This window comes from Cynocephalus volans, chromosome 6 (genome assembly GCF_027409185.1).
Source record: "Cynocephalus volans isolate mCynVol1 chromosome 6, mCynVol1.pri, whole genome shotgun sequence".
Lineage (NCBI taxonomy): Eukaryota > Metazoa > Chordata > Mammalia > Dermoptera > Cynocephalidae > Cynocephalus > Cynocephalus volans.
In genome coordinates, this window is record NC_084465.1 from 21,050,891 (window position 1) to 21,068,441 (window position 17,551).

Sequence of the window (17,551 nt, forward strand, 5' to 3'; positions counted from 1 at the left end):
GTATTTATTGTGTAGCAGTTTACATGGTGAAATTGAACATATGAACTGTTTGCTGGATGGCTGGCTCCCACTGGTAGAAATGATCCTATCAGCAAGATTATGTCACTCCTGAGGGGAGCCCTAAGTCCAAATGGGCCTTGTTTACAAGGTGTTATATAAAGAGACCTAATCTTCTAACATCTAAGTGATCTTCATCCCCAAAGCAGCCACTCTGGGAGAGCACACACACCTAATAACAATGCTATCATGACTGATAACAAGAAATCCCTCTTTGGAAAAGGCTTTCTAAGCTTCTAGAATCTTGAATATTCTCAAGGGTGATATACCTTTATCCTCTGAAGCTGTACTTCACTCTGCTAACAATTCAGCAATTCTAGATCAAATTTTATGAGCCAGGTGGTATGATCAAGGTGAATACTAGAAATTTTCAGCAGTATCAAAGAGAGTAACCACAGAATAAAGACAGATTTCACATGGTTCATAAACTGGTCCTAAAAGTGACTGCAGAAATTCAAAAATACCGTGGTCAAAAGCAGCATGTTTGGACTAACATCTACTATTTATTGGACAATTTGCAAAGCATTATGCAACACATCACATACATTATCTCAATTATTTCTCATGAAAACCCTATGAGGTAGGTATTATGTCCACATCTTAAAGATAATACAAGAGTTTCAGCTGAATAAGTCATTTGCCCATGATCACATGGATAGAGAGAAGCCAAACCATAGCAGGGATAAAACTTAACTCCATGTATATGAGATCCATGTTTTCAAAGAGAAGTAGAATCACTTTACACTCTAGGACTTTATCTTGTAGCTATACCCTGCATAGATATGTACAATAACAGCTCTACCCTGCATAGATATGTATAATAACATTAGGTTCAAGGTTATCACCATAATAGCAAAAGAATGACCTAAACATTCACTAGTAGATTAAATTATGGTATATCCATTCAACAGAATTTTATGCAGTCAAAAAAGGAATAAGGTTCCTTGTTTCTTACATACTGATAATCCCTATTTAAAAAAAAAAAAAAAAAGCAAAGGGCAGACCTCTAAGGACAGTTTGTTAACACTTGTGTTTAAAGAAAAATAAACAAAAAACAAAAACCCATGAACACGTATTTGTTTAGGCACAGACTCTCTCTCAAAATCCACAGGAAAAGTGGTGTCTGCCTGAGGAAGAGAAGCTAGGAGCGAGAGGACAGCAAGGGAGGCCCTTTATACAAAATCACTGTTGTATCTTGACCCATAAGAAAAGTTACCTATTCAAATTAAAAAAAAAAAAAAAAGGACTACTACATTTGGCAAATTTCAAGGGTGACTTCTGATGGCAGGAAGAAAAACAAACCATCAACTGTGGCAAGAAGAAATTCTCCTTCTAGAGATGCTGGTTTTATTATACATTTGGGCCACACTTTTCTAATGAGAATCACTATAAAGTTGTAATGTAAATAAATCTTTTTAATGTGAAAAGGCATCAAATTTCCTTTACAGACAACTTCTCACTTACCATGTAATGTCAAATGTACCTGTAATCCCAAGTATGATTCTTTTGAGAGAAAGGAGATCAAATACATCATTAAGGAAAAACATGCATACTAAATAGACTATGAACTCTACTGGGGCAAAGTCCATTATTTTGCATATTTTTTAATTCTCCAGTTCCTGACAGGATTCTCAGGATATAGTTTTTCAGTTAACCAACAGCAAATTGATTTATTGGTTAAATTAACGACTATGGAACTGCCTGACAACAGTATAAAATAAATGGGTAATTCACCAGAAACTGGCTTCTGGATAATTTAATTACTTTGAAACAACATAATTTAGTAGCAAATGTTTAACAAGCACCCAATTGCTACACTGTGTAATCAGCATTATTTGTATCTGATCAGCTACACAAAACTCGACTCTTCTTTGACAAAAGGTAGTAGAAATTCCAAAGAATAAGGGAGAGACTACTAATTAAAGGTCATATTTACTAATCTAGCACCATAATTCCAGTCTTAGAGCCTCCCAAGCAGCTGGACGGAGGACACGGGAAGAGGTGAAGATGTTGCATAAGTAAGGGTAGTTGGGAACTTGTGGCCCCATTTGTGCTCTAAGGCAACACAGGGTCTAGCAAAGAAGAAAACTGCTGAGGCTGGAGATGAAAACGTTCAGATGGTAAAGGAGGCCCTCAAAAGGAGTAGTAGAATCAGTGTATCCAGAAGGCAGTGCTGGAGTTGACCTCATGAACTAGGGGGTTTCTTCTTGGCATCCAAGTCCTTTTTAATTTCTTCAAATTTTTTAGCCAGGTTTGGTATCTTTAAAAACAAAAAGAGATTATTATAATTTTGCATCTACTTAATCAACATTCTTTTACTTCTCTTCTTCCAAAGATAAATGGTTTTACAAGTTTTTATTTTCCCCTGAAAGAGACCTGCAAAACAGTGGTATTTCTTAGCCTCATAACTGCATATGAAATATGCTCCCTTCTCTGAAAGTCAGACCCTCACTTCTACTTTTAATAATAAAGCCCTTGCCTAGAAAACCATATGTCCCAAGTGAAGACTGACAAAGCAAATTCATGGGCAGTTGTGCCACCTGGTTTTTAACTTCCCCATCTATAAAGCGAGATTAACGCAACTCCCCACTTTACAAAACTCTGTTCTCCTTAAATGTGCTATATGACATAGATCGATCTCCAAAATTGTCAGTCATTTCTACTAGTGGGTAGGGGATCTGAAAAGACCATCCAATTTTTTGTTTCTTTTAACTTTGGTGTTATAACACACTCTAGCCAACTGGGCTAACAGGCCAGCCACAATAATCTTTAAATGCTCACTTATCACATGATTTTCCATAGAATTTTAAGAACCCAACTTAATATTAATTACTCTGTGCTAACGAGCATGGCCTAGGACCACCTAAACTGATGGGATTTTGCCCTCTTGTGGTAATATGGAAGACGGATGGTTCTGTGAATTAGACCATATTTTCAGACATTGGAAAATCTTTCTCCAAAACTCAGGACTTCTTCCTCAGCCCTATACACCTCATTTATGCTGAAAGATACACTTACCACAACAAAGAAAAATCACTCTAAAACAGTTACATGGAATCAAGGAGGACTAGGATATGGCCACTTACGTCATAGTTCTGAGCCAGATACATTCCAACCACGTTGCCCAAAGTAAATCCAAGCTGAAAGAATAGAACAGAAAGAGTTATACACTGCATACTGAGTCCGTGCCAGTCTGATTCCAAACCAAAATACATAGATAATATGTATTGTATTAGAAGACCCTGGTGTCCAGTTTAGGACTGAGTATGAGATTCACATTTTTCTTCTATAAAATAAACAATACACTCCCAAAAGGTTAAAGAGCATACAAAAGTAAGAATAAATGGCGGCAGTGAGTAAATCTACCCTAAATTCTCCTTATCCCCTCATCCCCATAAATACTTGACTGTAAGTTCTAGAAACCCAAACCAATGTTCTGATTTTTGTTGCTAAATGCTGCAATCTTTTTTTTTTTTTTTTTTTTTTTTTGGTTATGGGTATTGTTATTCCTCTCTACATCAAGTAAAAATTATTCAATAAAAATGTATTCAGTTAGGGGGCCAGCTTGTGGCTCACTTGGGAGAGTGTGGTGCTGCTAACACCAAAGCCATGGGTTCAGATCCTATATAGGGATGGCCGGTTAGCTCACTTGAGAGAGCGTGGTGCTGACAACACCAAGTTAAGGATTAAGATCCCCTTACCAGTCATCTTTAAAAAAAAAAAAAAAGTATTCAGTAAAATCACAGGATCTCATAGTTCAATCTCTTCATATTTCAAAAGAGGAACTTGAGACCCAGGATGGGGAAGAGATTTGTCCAGAGTCATTCACAACAAGGGGCACAGGACAACCTAAATTAGATATACACTCTAAGACTAAAATATGTGATGGCAGAAAAGAATAAGAAACTCTGACATACCACTGAGAGCACATATGGCTTAGCACTCGGCCATGGGTGGTCTGACAGGTAGGACACTTAAGGGCTGTGGGGAACACAGCCTAACTCAGTGACAAAAGAGAAAGGCATGATTTTTAGAGAACTACAAATGTTTACATCCCATGTGGTGACTATTCTCCTGAACAAAAACTATTTCATGAAAACTTAGAGTACTCTCTACACACCAAAAGGGCCAAAGCTCCTAAGCTTTGAGTTTTAATGATAATTCCCTGTTTTTCTCTTAGTAATTAAGAACTTCCAAGTGGAGCCTAATTTCTAATTTCATGAATTCAAACTAGCATCTTTTTTTTTTTTTTTCCATTTTGTTTAATCATTGTTGCTCCTAGTCAATCAATACACAGCAGAGAGCTTAAAATAGAAAAACAAAGTGTGGCACTTAACATCATCGATCACACATGGCATGGTCGAAACTTATCTTCAAGCTGGGGACGCACTACTAAGCTTTAAGGTTACATGTTTGAAACACCAAAAGCATAATTTAAATTGGTTTCTTGTTAGCAAAGTAAAAAAACATAAAACAGGCTAATGTAGTCTCTAATCATAGACCTTTCTCTGATCATTTGATTAATCAGACACAACTTGCAAAAACATTTTTACCAAGGTGGCACCAAGAAGCAGAATGATTATACTAACAATGTAATGTTCCAGCTCTAGCATTCTAAGATTCCTAGTTCTTACCCTGTGAGTCTGAAAATAAATATGGCATACCTAATGTGGCTTCATTTTGGCAACTTCAGAAGGCAACAGGGCATGTGAAAAACTAGCAGTTATTTTAAAGACACAAAACAAAACAAAAACCATGGGCCTCTGGAGAAATCACATCCAATTCCAATTTCAGAATACTACCAGAACTACCAATGGGATTTTATAAAATTAAATACATCTCATTACTGGCCAGCCACCAAAAAAAAAAAAAAAAAAAAAAAACACAAGAAGAGAAATGTAACTCATTAAGAGAAATGTTGTAGAAAATGCATGACGCTGGAAAAGCATATATGTTGTTCATGGGATAGTCAACAGACAAGTTTAGACAAATAAAATCTAAATCTGAGGAACAGTGATTCAGCCTAAGAAGTTAGACTGGTGCCAGATTATAGAAGATCTTGAATGAGGCTGAAACCTCTTTGCAGGCCAAGAATGCTTAACTTCTTCCAGGCCAAGATCTGGAAGCCTCGCCAGTAGCTGTGTAAGCTGGATGCCATTACTACGGTTCCCCTCCACATCATTTGGTCCCCCCATACTATTCCCTGCAGAGAAGACAGTGCAGAGGAAGTGAAATGCCTTCTTCCTAAGCTCAACACTAAAGACATTACTATCACATATTCTCTGCCATAATTTTGACCTTTAGGAGTATGAAAAAGTCACCTTGGGGACACCTTTCAGCCACCTTGGGGATAACACTAGAAGTCTGCAGACAGAGGAAGACCATGAGGAAAGCGGTATACAGGGCGAAGAGGCTGGTGCTAAGATCCCCAGAAGAAAAGTCAAGACTGGCACAGAGCAATACATAAGAGAATGGCATTTTCCAGCTCTACAAAGTACACACAGAATCAGTGAAGATCCACAATCCATTATCCACAATTCTGAAACCCCAAACTCTATCCAAAATACAATTCATCATAACTCATTTGGCAGCAAAATCACACCTGATCTGAACTGATATAAGACTATTTATAGCTTTATTTATCACACTTTAGTGTGAATAATCATTTTTTTGCTATAGAAATAGAAATCTGTAAATATAGGATTCTGTTCTAAACTCAACTGGAGAATATGTTTAATGGCCAAAATCTTAATAAAGTATTTGATTACAAAGTGCTATCCCAGACTCTGCTAGGGTTAAGTATCAAGATTCATGCAGCTTATTACCCTTCTAAAATCTGACAGAAATCTGATTTCCTGAATACATCTGGCCCCCAAAGATTTTGATTAAGGGACTGCAGACCATTATAGACTAAAAATTAACTTCATATTCTGCCTTGCGAAAGAATAAAAAATGGTCTCTGCCCTTAAAGAATTTATATAATGTATAGGAAGAAAAGCTACATATAAGTAAAATAGTTATATAACAGAAGGCAGCACCCACCACAGGATCTTGAATGTGACAGATGCTCCAAACACCACAACTAGGTCAAGCATTCAGTGGCAAAATGAATGATACAGAAGTGATTCTTTTAAGAAACCATACTTGAAAGAGATAGGGTACCTCAGGTTGTTATTCAAGGCTCTAAAAATGCTGAAGAAGTGTTAAAATTTAAACTAGCAAAGGAACTGGGAAGGGAACTGAATGTGGAGAATCAAAGCAGCACAAGAGAGGAATGAGGATGTGATGACTGGAATAAAAGAAACAGGCGTGATTAGAAAAGAGGATTTGAGTTAAGGAATGGAGACAAATAGGAATGGAGAGCTGGGCAGGACTAGCTGATGGACCTCAAAAAGCAAGCAAAAGGGCCGGCCCGTGGCTCACTCGGGAGTGTGGTGCTGATAACACCAAGTCAAGGGTTAAGATCCCCTTACCAGTCATCTTTAAAAAAAAAGAAAGAAAAGCAAGCAAATGAGTTCCGTTCACATGCAATAATGGTAGAGAGCCACTGATTGCTCTTCAACCACAGCAACACGATGAAAGCGCTGCTTTGGAAACATTCACCTGGTAACTATACTCAGAAAAGACAGAATAAGTACAAATTAGAGAAAAGTCCAGATTATTGTGTTGCCATGGGGGGTAGCAAGCAAACACGAATGAACTGTTTTTCTTCTTAGATATCAATAAAGATCAATGGAACAGAATGAAGAGCCAGGAATAAACCTTTACACTTACAGTGGGTGAAGTGATTCTGAACAAGGGTGTAAGACATTCAATGGGGAAAGAACAATCTTTTCAAAAAATGGTACTGGAACAACTGGATATCCACATGCAAAAGAATAAATGAGACCTGCCTTAACATCATATACAAAAATTAACTCAAAATGGATCAAAGACCTAAATGTAAGACCTAAAACTATAAAACTCTTAGAAGAAAACATAGGCATAAATCTTCATGGCCAGGGGTTAGGCAGTGCTTTCCTTAGATATGACACCAAAAGCAGAAGTGACAAAAATAAAATAAAATAAATTGGACTTTATCAAAATTAAAAATGTTTGTGTTTCAAAGACAAGAAATTGAAAAGACAACCCACAGAATGGGATAAAATATTTGCAAATCATATATCTCACAAGAGACTTGTATCCAGAATATTAAAAATGGGCAAAGAATTTGAAAGGATTTCTCCAAAAAAAGATATAAATGGTCAACAAGCACATAAAAAGATGCTCAACATCATTAGTCATTGAGGAAATGCAAATCAAACCACAACGAGGTACCAAGTTATACCCACTAGGATGGCTTTAAAAAAAAAAACAAACAAAAAACAAGGGCAAGCATATGACTCACTTGGGAGAGTGTGGTGCTGATAACACCAAGGCCACGGGTTCGGAACCCTATATAGGGATGGCTGGTTAGCTCACTTGAAAGAGCGTGGTGCTGACAACACCAAGTCAAGAGTTAAGATCCCCTCACCGGTTATCTTTTTAAAAACAACAACAACAACAAAAACAAATGTTGATGAAGATGTGTAGAATTTGGAACCTTCACACTTTGCTGGTGGGAATGTAAAATGGTGCAACCACTCTGGAAAACAGTCTAGCAGTTCCTCAAAAACTTGAGCAGAGAGCTACCATTTGAAATAATCCACTTCAAGGTACATGAGAATACTTCAAAAAGTTCATGGAAAAATAGAATTAAAAGATAATACGAATCTTTCCATGAACACTTTGAAGTAGCCTTTTATACCCAAGAAAACTGAAACACATATACACATAAAAACTTGTACACAAATATTCCTGGCAAGATTATTTATAACAGCAAAAAGGTGGAAACAACTCAAATGTCCATCGACTGGTGAAATAACTAACAAAATGTGGTATATCCATACAATGTAATATTATTCAGCCATAAAAAAAATGAAGTACTACTGATTCATGCTACAACATGGTAAACCTTGAAAACATTATGAAAGGCAGTCAGAAAAGTCCACATATTGTATGATTCCATTTAAAGGAAATGTCCAGAGGGCTGGCCTGTTGTTCACTTGGGAGAGTGTGGTGCTGATAACACCAAGGCCACGGGTTCGGATCCCTACATAGGGATGGCTGGTTAGCTCACTTGGGAGAGCGTGGTGCTGAAAACACCAAGTCAGGGGTTAAGATCCCCATACCAGTCATCTTTAAAAAAATAAATAAAGGAAATGTCCAGAATAGACTGATCCATAAAGAGACAAAATAAGTTGGTGGTTGTCTAGCACTGGGTAAGAGGGGAATAAGAAACGAATGCTAGTGGGTACAGGGTTTCTTTTTGAGGCAATGAAACTTTAGACATAAAATTACATAGTGGTGATGGTTATACAATTCTGTGTACATGTTAAAAATCATTGAATTATATACTTTAAATGGGTGAATTGTATGGTATGAATGATATCTCAAGGCTATAAAAAAATCATTAAGATTTGGTAAAATAACATCAGCTGTATGGAATGAAACTGAGGAAATCAAAGACAACTTCAAGGATTCCAGATTGGAAAAATGTTTAAAAAGAAAGGAAATCTCAAAACTGATAAAGTGAGAACCGCTCAAATAAATAGTTGGCTCTGTATATGAGAGCTGTCAGTTGGCTCCTTTTTATATATGGACACATGTGAGTAGATTAGTCACATTTTATCTGTTAACATAAAAAAAGCACTAACTCTTAAAAAGAAGAAAGCCAATTCCAAAGCAAACTGACTCTTATCATTTGTTCAAACCTTTCCCCAATGAAAAAGTTGTGTATGTAGATCAACAAGGGAAGCTACGATTTTTATCTGAGAATGGCTCCTGGCAATAACCCAAAGTGGCTGACAATACCCCAAAGTATCTGACGAATCTGAAGTAGGACTCATCAAACTACATTTTCAAAAATGACATGCCCAAACCCAAGTTATGACATAGAATATGAGCTATTTTATATTTACTAACAAGGGTTTAAGAAATCTAAAAATAATCTCATTTTATTTAGCAAATATAGCTACAACTACATTCAAAAGGATAAATAAGATTAGTCTAGCCAATCTAAAAATGACTTACGGTCTGAGGTGAGAAAATCTACACACTGACAAGAAAACGGAAAGTACACATTATCTAACATTAATAAAAGATAAATTAATACTTTTATATCTCAATTTCAGACTCAGCTAGAGAAGCAGACAGGAGACTCCATTCCAAGGAGGCAGGAAAAAAAACTCAGCCTTTTCTGTGTCTTAGTCTTTAAACTCGGTGTGCAGAACTTTATCAAAGTTCACAAAGTTCACAAGTAATAATAAAACCCACATTCTTTACATTAAAACAAAATCTGCACAGGATATAATCTATATCCCTTCTACTACTATCACAGAGAAGCACATTTTAAAAAGGCAAACTAGGTTTTTATATTCAATAATCTTCCTTAGAGAATGAAGAAATTAAAAAGCTATTAATTCTTTAATTGAGCCAGTAACTTAAAAAGGGACATCCATGAAAAAGTCAGCCAGTAACACTCTGGGAAAAGGTGCACCAGGTAGAACTGGTTTGCCTGTTCTCAAAGAAGCCGATTCAAATATTAAAATATCTTATGAGTAGTAATGAGGCAAAAGAGGAAGAGCTAAAATGAAATAAATGAAATAAATTACAAAGTACTGACTAAGTGCCTTGCAGGTCCCCAAACTAAGTCATGTGCTTGGAAAATGCAAGTGTAAGGTATGGTACTGCTTCCCATAGAACTTAAGATATATTCTAGAAAGCCAAGACTGAAACACATGACGGTGCAGTGAACACAACACAGCACATCACCAAGTGATGGTCTCAATGGACCACACAGTTTAAGAGCTTTGTACTGTATTAGTATTAGAAACCTACTAATCTAATTCATATTAATATATTAGAGGAGAAAAATCATATCACCAGATGGGGAAACAGCATAATAAAACTCAATATCCAATCATAATAAAAACTCTAAACCAGAAACAGAAGAGAATTTCCTTACTCCGCTAAAAAAATATCACAACTGCAAACATCGTATTAGAACTTAAGCGTGGGCCGGCCCTGTGGCTCACTCGGGAGAGTGTGGTGCTGATAACACCAAGGCCACGGGTTCGGATCCCATATAGGGATGGCCGGTTCGCTCACTGGGTGAGTGTGGTGCTGACAACACCAAGTCAAGGGTTAAGATCCCCTTACCGGTCATCTTTAAAAAAAAAAAAAAAAAAAAAAGAACTTAAGCGTTCCTACAAAAAGCAGAAACAAAACTAGGGTGTCTACTCTCATTACACGGAAAGTCCTAAATCACATGATGAAGTAAGGAAGATTAGATGGACAGGCAAATAAGAGTAATAAAACTGGAAAAGAACACAAAACTGTCAATTTTTGCCTTCACTGGAGATATGATTGCTTTCACAGTATTGCCTTCACTGGTTCACTTCCAAGTGAATTTACAGATAAAACTACTGGAGCCAAGAGACAAGAAGGTTGCAGGATACAAAATCAATATACCAAAGTTATTAGCATTTCTATATATCAGCAACAATTACTTTGAAAATGTAATTTTTAAAAGGGACATGGCTCACAATAACAAAACTTAAAAATACCGAGAAATAAATATAACAAACAAGATGCAAGACTATTACTGAGAACATAATAAAACACTGATGGAAGACATGTAAGACCTAAATAAATGGGGAGATGGATCATAATAATGTAAATACATAATAGTATAAAGATTTCAGGAGCTTAAGTTATCAGGGAAGCCTCATGGAGAAAATGGGAGCTAGGCCCTCAAGAGAAGCTGGGGAGACAAAAAGCAGTATAAAGGGAAAAATCATGTGGGAAGGTATGAACACAAGTAGGACCCACAAGTTGGTCATGGATCAGTGAGATCAGCCTAGCTCATCTAAAACAGAGGACTGTATGCTGAAGGCGGTGGAAAAAGAAATCAGGGGCCAGCCTGTGGCTCACTCAGGAGAGTGTGGTGCTGATAACACCAAGGCCACGGGTTTGGATCCCATATAGGGATGGCGGGTGGCTCACTGGGTGAGCGTGGTGCTGACAACACCAAGTCAAGGGTTAAGATCCCCTTACCAGTCATCTTTTGAAAAAGAAAAAGAAAAAGAAATCGGGACGAGATTAGCAAACCTTGAAAATCAAGTAACGGGGTTACGATTTGATTGGAAGGACACAGAGGCCACTGGCAGTTTCTGAGCATGTGAGTAAGGCAATTCATCCTGGATGATTACTCTGGCAGCTGCAATAGGGAAAGACAGAAGCAAGGGCAGTAAGGGAAACTAGAGGCAACAGCCTTAAGGCCTACCAGACTACTTTGGGAGCAATGCCATGTTTTAAAAAGGAATCAAAAACTAGAATATTCGGGCCGGCCCGTGGCTCACTCGGTAGAGTGCGGTGCTGATAACACCAAGGCCACGGGTTCGGATCCCATATACGGATGGCCGGTTCGCTCACTGGCTGAGCGTGGTGCTGACAACACCAAGTCGAGGGTTAAGATCCCCTTACCGGTCATCTTTAAAAAAAAAAAAACTAGAATATTCAGAGAAGTGCAACCAGCACAAATTTGAAATCATGAAGAATGGGTGGAAGAGGCAGAAATGTTTAAAGAAAAGACTGGAGGGGGGGAGATTAGGGTGGGGGATGGGAGGTGGTAGAGAGAAGTGCCAAGATAACACTCTTCAAATTTGTAAAAGGTTCTCATGCAGATGAGAACTGCTCTTTAACATCAAGTAGTAGAACCAGGTAAGGAGTCACTGACCAAAAATGAAAGAGATTTGGGGAGTAAATAATGAGCTTGTTGTGACCGGAGGTGACTGAACACAAACTGGACACCCTTAGTAGCACAGACTTAAGCATCAGCTTGTCAGCTGGACCACAACACCTAAAACAACCCTTCCCACTCGACACCTGCAATTCCACACCAGCTAGCTGGTGTAGCTAGTCTAAAGGTGGAGTGAAAAAGACCTGTGAAGTTGGCCGTGGGAACATACAGAGAACTTTTCATAAGGTGAGTAACGAAGACTTAATAGCTTGAATATAATACACTTAATAGTAGCTAACATTTACTGAATGCTTACTATGTGCAATTATTTTCATGAATTAACTAGTGTTCTTCACAACTTTATAAAGCAGGTACTATTATTGCCCAATTTATGTTGGGGAAATTGAGGTACAGCGCAGTTAAGTAACTTGCCCAAGATTACATAGCAGGTAAATTGTATGGAGAACGTAGGAGAGAAATAAATCAAAGATTATGTCAACAATTCAAATTTGAGAGATTCAGGGCAGAGGAATAAAGAAAGAAGTTAGGTGTGGGAGAGGGCCTGGGAAGGAAGAGGTAATGGTAAAAGGCGAAAGATTTATGCGATCTGAAGAGAAACCAGAGTATAAGGAAGAGGTAATGGACCCAGACATGCGGAGCCTGAGATGGAGGGTAAGACAAGAGAAGTTCAGTTGGTAGGTGATGTCAGGGAAGTGGCAGTCGGAGAAAAGGACTCGAAGAAAAGAACTCGAGGTAGTTTTGGAAGCTGTCAGCAGAGGTGAAAGGTGACGGCATGACAAGGAACATGCTCCCTAAGGGTGGGTATGGAGAGAAGAGCAGAGAGTCAAGAAATGAACCTTGAGCAACACACAGTAACCAAGAGCAGGGAAACGCAGCCAGTGAAAACAAGAGAGATTAGATAGAAAAGTGTCCCAACTGGTGCCAGCACCCAGAGCCCACCCCTTTCACTCTGTGCAGATTCTTCTGTAAAAAATAATTCGGGTGTTATAATGTGAAAGACTGTTAGAAAGTACTGAAATATGGGAGACCAAGGCCAAGGAAGGAAGAATTAAAGACACAGTTATTTAAGAGTAGCAAGTGCTGCAGGCTTCAAGAGGCAAGGAAAGAAACAAATTACACCAGTAACAAGACCACAGGCAGTGTGCACAAAGCCCGCCACAGGGCCATCATATTAGGCTTCCCTTCCAAAGCCTCCTTAAAGTAACTGTAGCTATGCCCCATGAATATGTACAATCAATAAAAATTAAAAACATTAAAAATTACAAAAAACAAAGTAACTAGCTAAACCACACTGCCACTAAGGAAGCTACTGAAGTAAAAGAAAGGAGGAAGAAACATCCAGCAGATTAGGAGAACAAGCTGTTGAGACAGATGATGGGGAATGAAAAATGAAAGGAATATACGAACAACACAATCAAACGCAGTGGTTTTCAAAGGGTGCTTCTCTTAGACGGTTCCAAAATGTATGATTATGGTGCACATGCTTAACTTGTGACATACCATCACTTCCAAACCTTTCCATCACCTGCTCTTCTGAGGAAAGCTAATCCCCATTTCTGAGAAGAAACTAAATCAGAGTTCAGCTGACACCCTACAAAAGAGAAACTGAACAATACCTGAATCCTTAAGTGCCACTGTTTTAAGCACTTTAATATATTAACTCATTTTTAATCCTCACAACAAAACCGTGAGGTGAGTTCCTATTTTCAGATGTACAGAAAATTTAATAAAGTGCTCGAGCTCCCATAGCTTGCAAATGATGGAGGCAGGTTTCAAACTCCTGGGTCTGACTCTGGATTCTAGCCTCTTAAACACTGTGACATAATGGCCATTGTTTTATAGATGAAATGACTGAAAGCAGAAAGACTTGCTTAAGTTTATGGAGTTAGTGAATCATTTGACAGAGGTAAAACCAATGAGAAAAGTATTGTTATCCACTTCTTGCAACAAAAGCAAAGAGGAGGTGGGAGACCAGAGGGAGAGAGAACATCAGTGTTCCAGTTACTTCTGAGCTAGGAACTTAGTGAATGGCTTCAGCATCTCTCCTTAAAGGCTAACAATTCTGAATTCTCAAATCAGAATCCATGTTTACACACAGGAAAAGTTTATTCCAAAACCAAATAAACTCATTCGGCAAAAGCACATGTAATTGAATCAATGTCCTCCCAATTTATCAATGAGCAACAGATGTAGTAGGAGGCTCAATTATATCATCTTACACTGGGGGGCTGATACTGCTTTTAACTGTTTCCCACAAGTAAACGGCTGTAATTATACCTAATTCCTAACACCTTCTCAGAACACTGGAGAAACTTCAAGAGGCAAAGTAGCAGCCCTGTCTTACTTGGGCAGTTTATGTCAAGGATATTCTCTTGGCTAACTGGATCAACAATCAATTACCATCTTTCAAAAGAACAGAAGAGGTACTTTTTGTGTTTTCATCTCTGATAAAGAATACAGCATGGGGTGGGACGGTGCTGGTTAGCTCAGCTGGTTCAGGCATGGTACTGATAACACAAAGGTCCAGGGTTCCATCCTGGCACCCGCCAGCTGCCCCAAAAAGAAAAAGAATATAGCATTTGGAAAAGTATCTCACTCCCAGAGCACCAGCGCGCCACTGACCATCTAAAAGATATTCGAATATCTGCCTCTTATTAGAATTAAAAGTTTAAAGTATCAAGTTTTGAAAGCACAATAATTCGGTAGAAAAACTTTCACTTGGCAATTGGGCAAGTCCTCCTGGAATCTTCGCCAGGCAATGTTTGAAATATACTGAGTTTTGCCAGAACACTCTTTTAATTCAATTAAGGAGCCATGAGAAATAATCTGCTTACTCATGGTCATACTCATATTCCCCATAAAAAGCATTTGGGGAAAAATTACTTGTATACCAGTGTCTGACTCAGTCCTCAAAGTCTGAAAACTACAAGAGGCCTGACGAGGGCTCCCTAAGCCTCTGACTAATTTGAGGTCTACTCCTGGCCCTCCCCGCCCTCCTACCTCCTCAAAAACGCTCTAGGCCAGGGATACGGTCTGTGTCGGGGGCAGGAGCGCAGATGGGGGGACGACAACGAAAAGTCACTAAGAACACGGCAGCTGTGACACGAGGATGACACAACGAACTCAGGACACCGCACACAATAAGTAGCTGTGAAGACGCACGCCCTCTGTGACACTTCAAACGTTTACGGAGAAAAATACTGGCAAAGGAATTTGGGGGGAGGCGGGAAGAAAACCCCGCAGGCCTCCCCCGAGAAGCGATGGCCAGGCGCGGGGACCGTGGGACCCACGCCCAGGTCCTCGGGTCAAAGCCGGCTCGGCGGGGTCCAGAGCCCCCGGGGGCGGGTAGGGGCCCAAGGCGACCCCGAGGCTGCGGGCCGCGCTCCTCGGCGGCTCCACTCACCAGGAACTGGAGCATGGCGTCGACGAGGAGGGTACGAAAGGCGGTTGAGGCTCCGCGGGCAGTCGGAGCCTGGCTCCCCCGGCGCGAGGGGAGGGGCTCGCCGTGGGCTTCCGGGTCACGTCCCACCCGTCCCACCTGCCTCACCCGCGCCCGGAAGCGGCTCGCGGCGCCCCTTGGCGGAGCGCCCTGGACTTACAGCCTGAACTGGCAGAGCGGTGAAAGCGCTCCAGGCAGGTCCCCAGCCCAGGTGGACAGCTTTGAACATCCAGCTTCTGTAAACCTGGGCCGGCCCCAGGAATTTTTGTTGTTCCTAGCATGCCAGTGATTCTGATACACAGCCAGGGTTAGGGCTCCCTGACCTAGAAGGACGGGAAGAGGGAGCTGGTCCCACCCCTGAATGTGCAGCTGATTCGCAGGGGAGCTTTTGCAACATATTCTACCCAGGCCCCACGCAGACTCTGCGGGGCAGCGGGGCAGGGTTGCATTGTTCATAAGCAATACGAGTGTGCCATAGCACATTCATGTACCCTGAGCTGAGGACTTATGATACAGGCCTTTGGAGTCTGGCACAGCTGGGTACAAGTCATCATTGGCTTCCAGCACCTGGTAGCCATGAGCTTAACCTCTCTGATGTTCACTTTCCGCCTCTAAACGGGGAGGAAGCAGTGGGGACCAAATGAGATAATCTGAGGGACCAATAAATCCTTGGCGTGTGTCTGGTGCGGATAGTGAGTTCTGAGAGGCCTCTCCCATCACAGAACTTCCCTGGTCACAAGCTGGCCTCCTCCTGCTCCTGGTCCTCAAATCCCTCAACCTCCCTCAACACACAAAGCAAGACCATCCTTCTCTCTTTGCTCTCAGCCTTCTTAATTGACCCTTATCTACCATACTAAGCAGAATTCTGGTTCCAAGTAATAAAAACCAAATCATATTAGCTAAAACCAATGAGTGTATTATAGAGACAGTGGGCAACAATGTGGAACTGTAAAGCTATAGGAATTTAAACAGCATTTTCTCTCCATTTCTGTTGTTCTCCATACATCTGTTTCATCTCATACATCTGCTTTCCAGCTTTTCCTGCTTTCCAGAATATTGCCACTGTAACTACTTTACTGTTGAAGGGTCCAACCAATAGAAAGACTAATTGCTCTTTTACCATTTTCAAATACCTGGGAAAGAAAAGCTAATCGCTGGAGCAAGTGTCAGGTGTTCCTCCAATGAACTATAACTAGAAGGGGCAGTGCCTCTTTGAACTGAAGTGGCTACCAATGGGGAAGGGATACTAGGAGATGACTTCAACACACCATAATTTCCAATCTCTCCAGATTCAAGTTTTACCCATCGCTTCTCAAACTGTAATGTGCATTCCATTCACCTGGGCATCTTGTTAAACTGCGGATTCTGATTCAATATGTCCGGCATGAGGCCTGGCTTTCTGCATTTCTGTGAAGCTCCCAAGTGCTGCCACTGGTGGTGGTCTGTGGACCACACTCCGAGTTGCAAGATGCCAGACTGAGCTATGTGTGGGTGAGGATTTCAATTATTCAGTTCATGACTCCATCGCCAGGGCCCAGCAAATGTCTGGCACACCCTCTGAATGCAATATTTATTGAAATTCCTTGCATAAAACCTCATCCCCTCCTTACAGATAAAGCGTTAAATAAGGCTGGATTTTCCTCTAAAGCTTTTAAGACTCTCTCCAAATAACCTCAACACAAGGCAGGACTCTTGCTTTTCTCTGCTACTTTCAGATTCTTACTTAAATATTCTCATAGGAAAACATCTTTAAGATTCATGTTTTCCCTTTACCCCTTCTCAGTGTCTTAAGCTGATGATTTCCTTGCAGTCCCTTCATCACTGAAGGCTTTGGCATCTGACTCATAGCCTTCCTTTCACCCGCAAGTTATTAAAACCTTGGGTGACTTCAAAGGCCATATACACTTGTATTTTCCAGAACTCTTTAGCTCCAGTGACCTTCATCTTCACACCACTTCAGCGATTCACTACCATGTTCATAACCCATGCTTGGTCCCGTGGACTTGCTCCACCTGTTAAGTATTATACCCCCAAATTCCACCTCCTCACCTATCAACTCTGACCTTAGCCAGCTCTCCAATCTCTCAGCTATTCCATATCCTCACAAGCTTCATGTGAGCTCCCTTCTGGCTTCGCTCTTTTTCTATCTGGTCTAACACCCAAGAGACCAGCACCGTAATCAAGGACCGTTAGCCTCAATTCTTTTATCCATT

At 40.1% G+C, this 17,551-nt stretch overlaps 1 protein-coding gene across 1 annotated transcript; it reads right to left on the minus strand.

The window, feature by feature from the left end:
• Positions 1-1,451: 1,451 nt before the first annotated feature.
• STMP1 (short transmembrane mitochondrial protein 1) lies at positions 1,452-15,889 on the minus strand. Its single transcript, XM_063101011.1, has 4 exons — positions 15,830-15,889; positions 15,303-15,488; positions 3,144-3,197; positions 1,452-2,317 (listed from the first exon to the last, which is right to left on the minus strand). Exons 1-4 carry the CDS (start codon positions 15,887-15,889, stop codon positions 2,243-2,245), a joined length of 375 nt encoding a protein of 124 aa, XP_062957081.1. The 3' UTR covers positions 1,452-2,242.
• Between the last annotated feature and the right edge of the window lie 1,662 nt (positions 15,890-17,551).

Excerpts from the sequence above, each read along its gene's own strand:
- STMP1 (XM_063101011.1), bottom strand. The coding sequence starts at position 15,889 with ATGACTTGTACCCAGCTGTGCCAGACTCCAAAGGCCTGTATCATAAGT. Across the intron at positions 15,489-15,829 it reads TCATAAGTCCTCAGCTCAGG|GGCGCTCCGCCAAGGGGCGC; the intron begins GTACATGAATGT and ends CTGTAAGTCCAG. Across the intron at positions 2,318-3,143 it reads ATCTGGCTCAGAACTATGAC|ATACCAAACCTGGCTAAAAA; the intron begins GTAAGTGGCCAT and ends TTGTTTTTAAAG.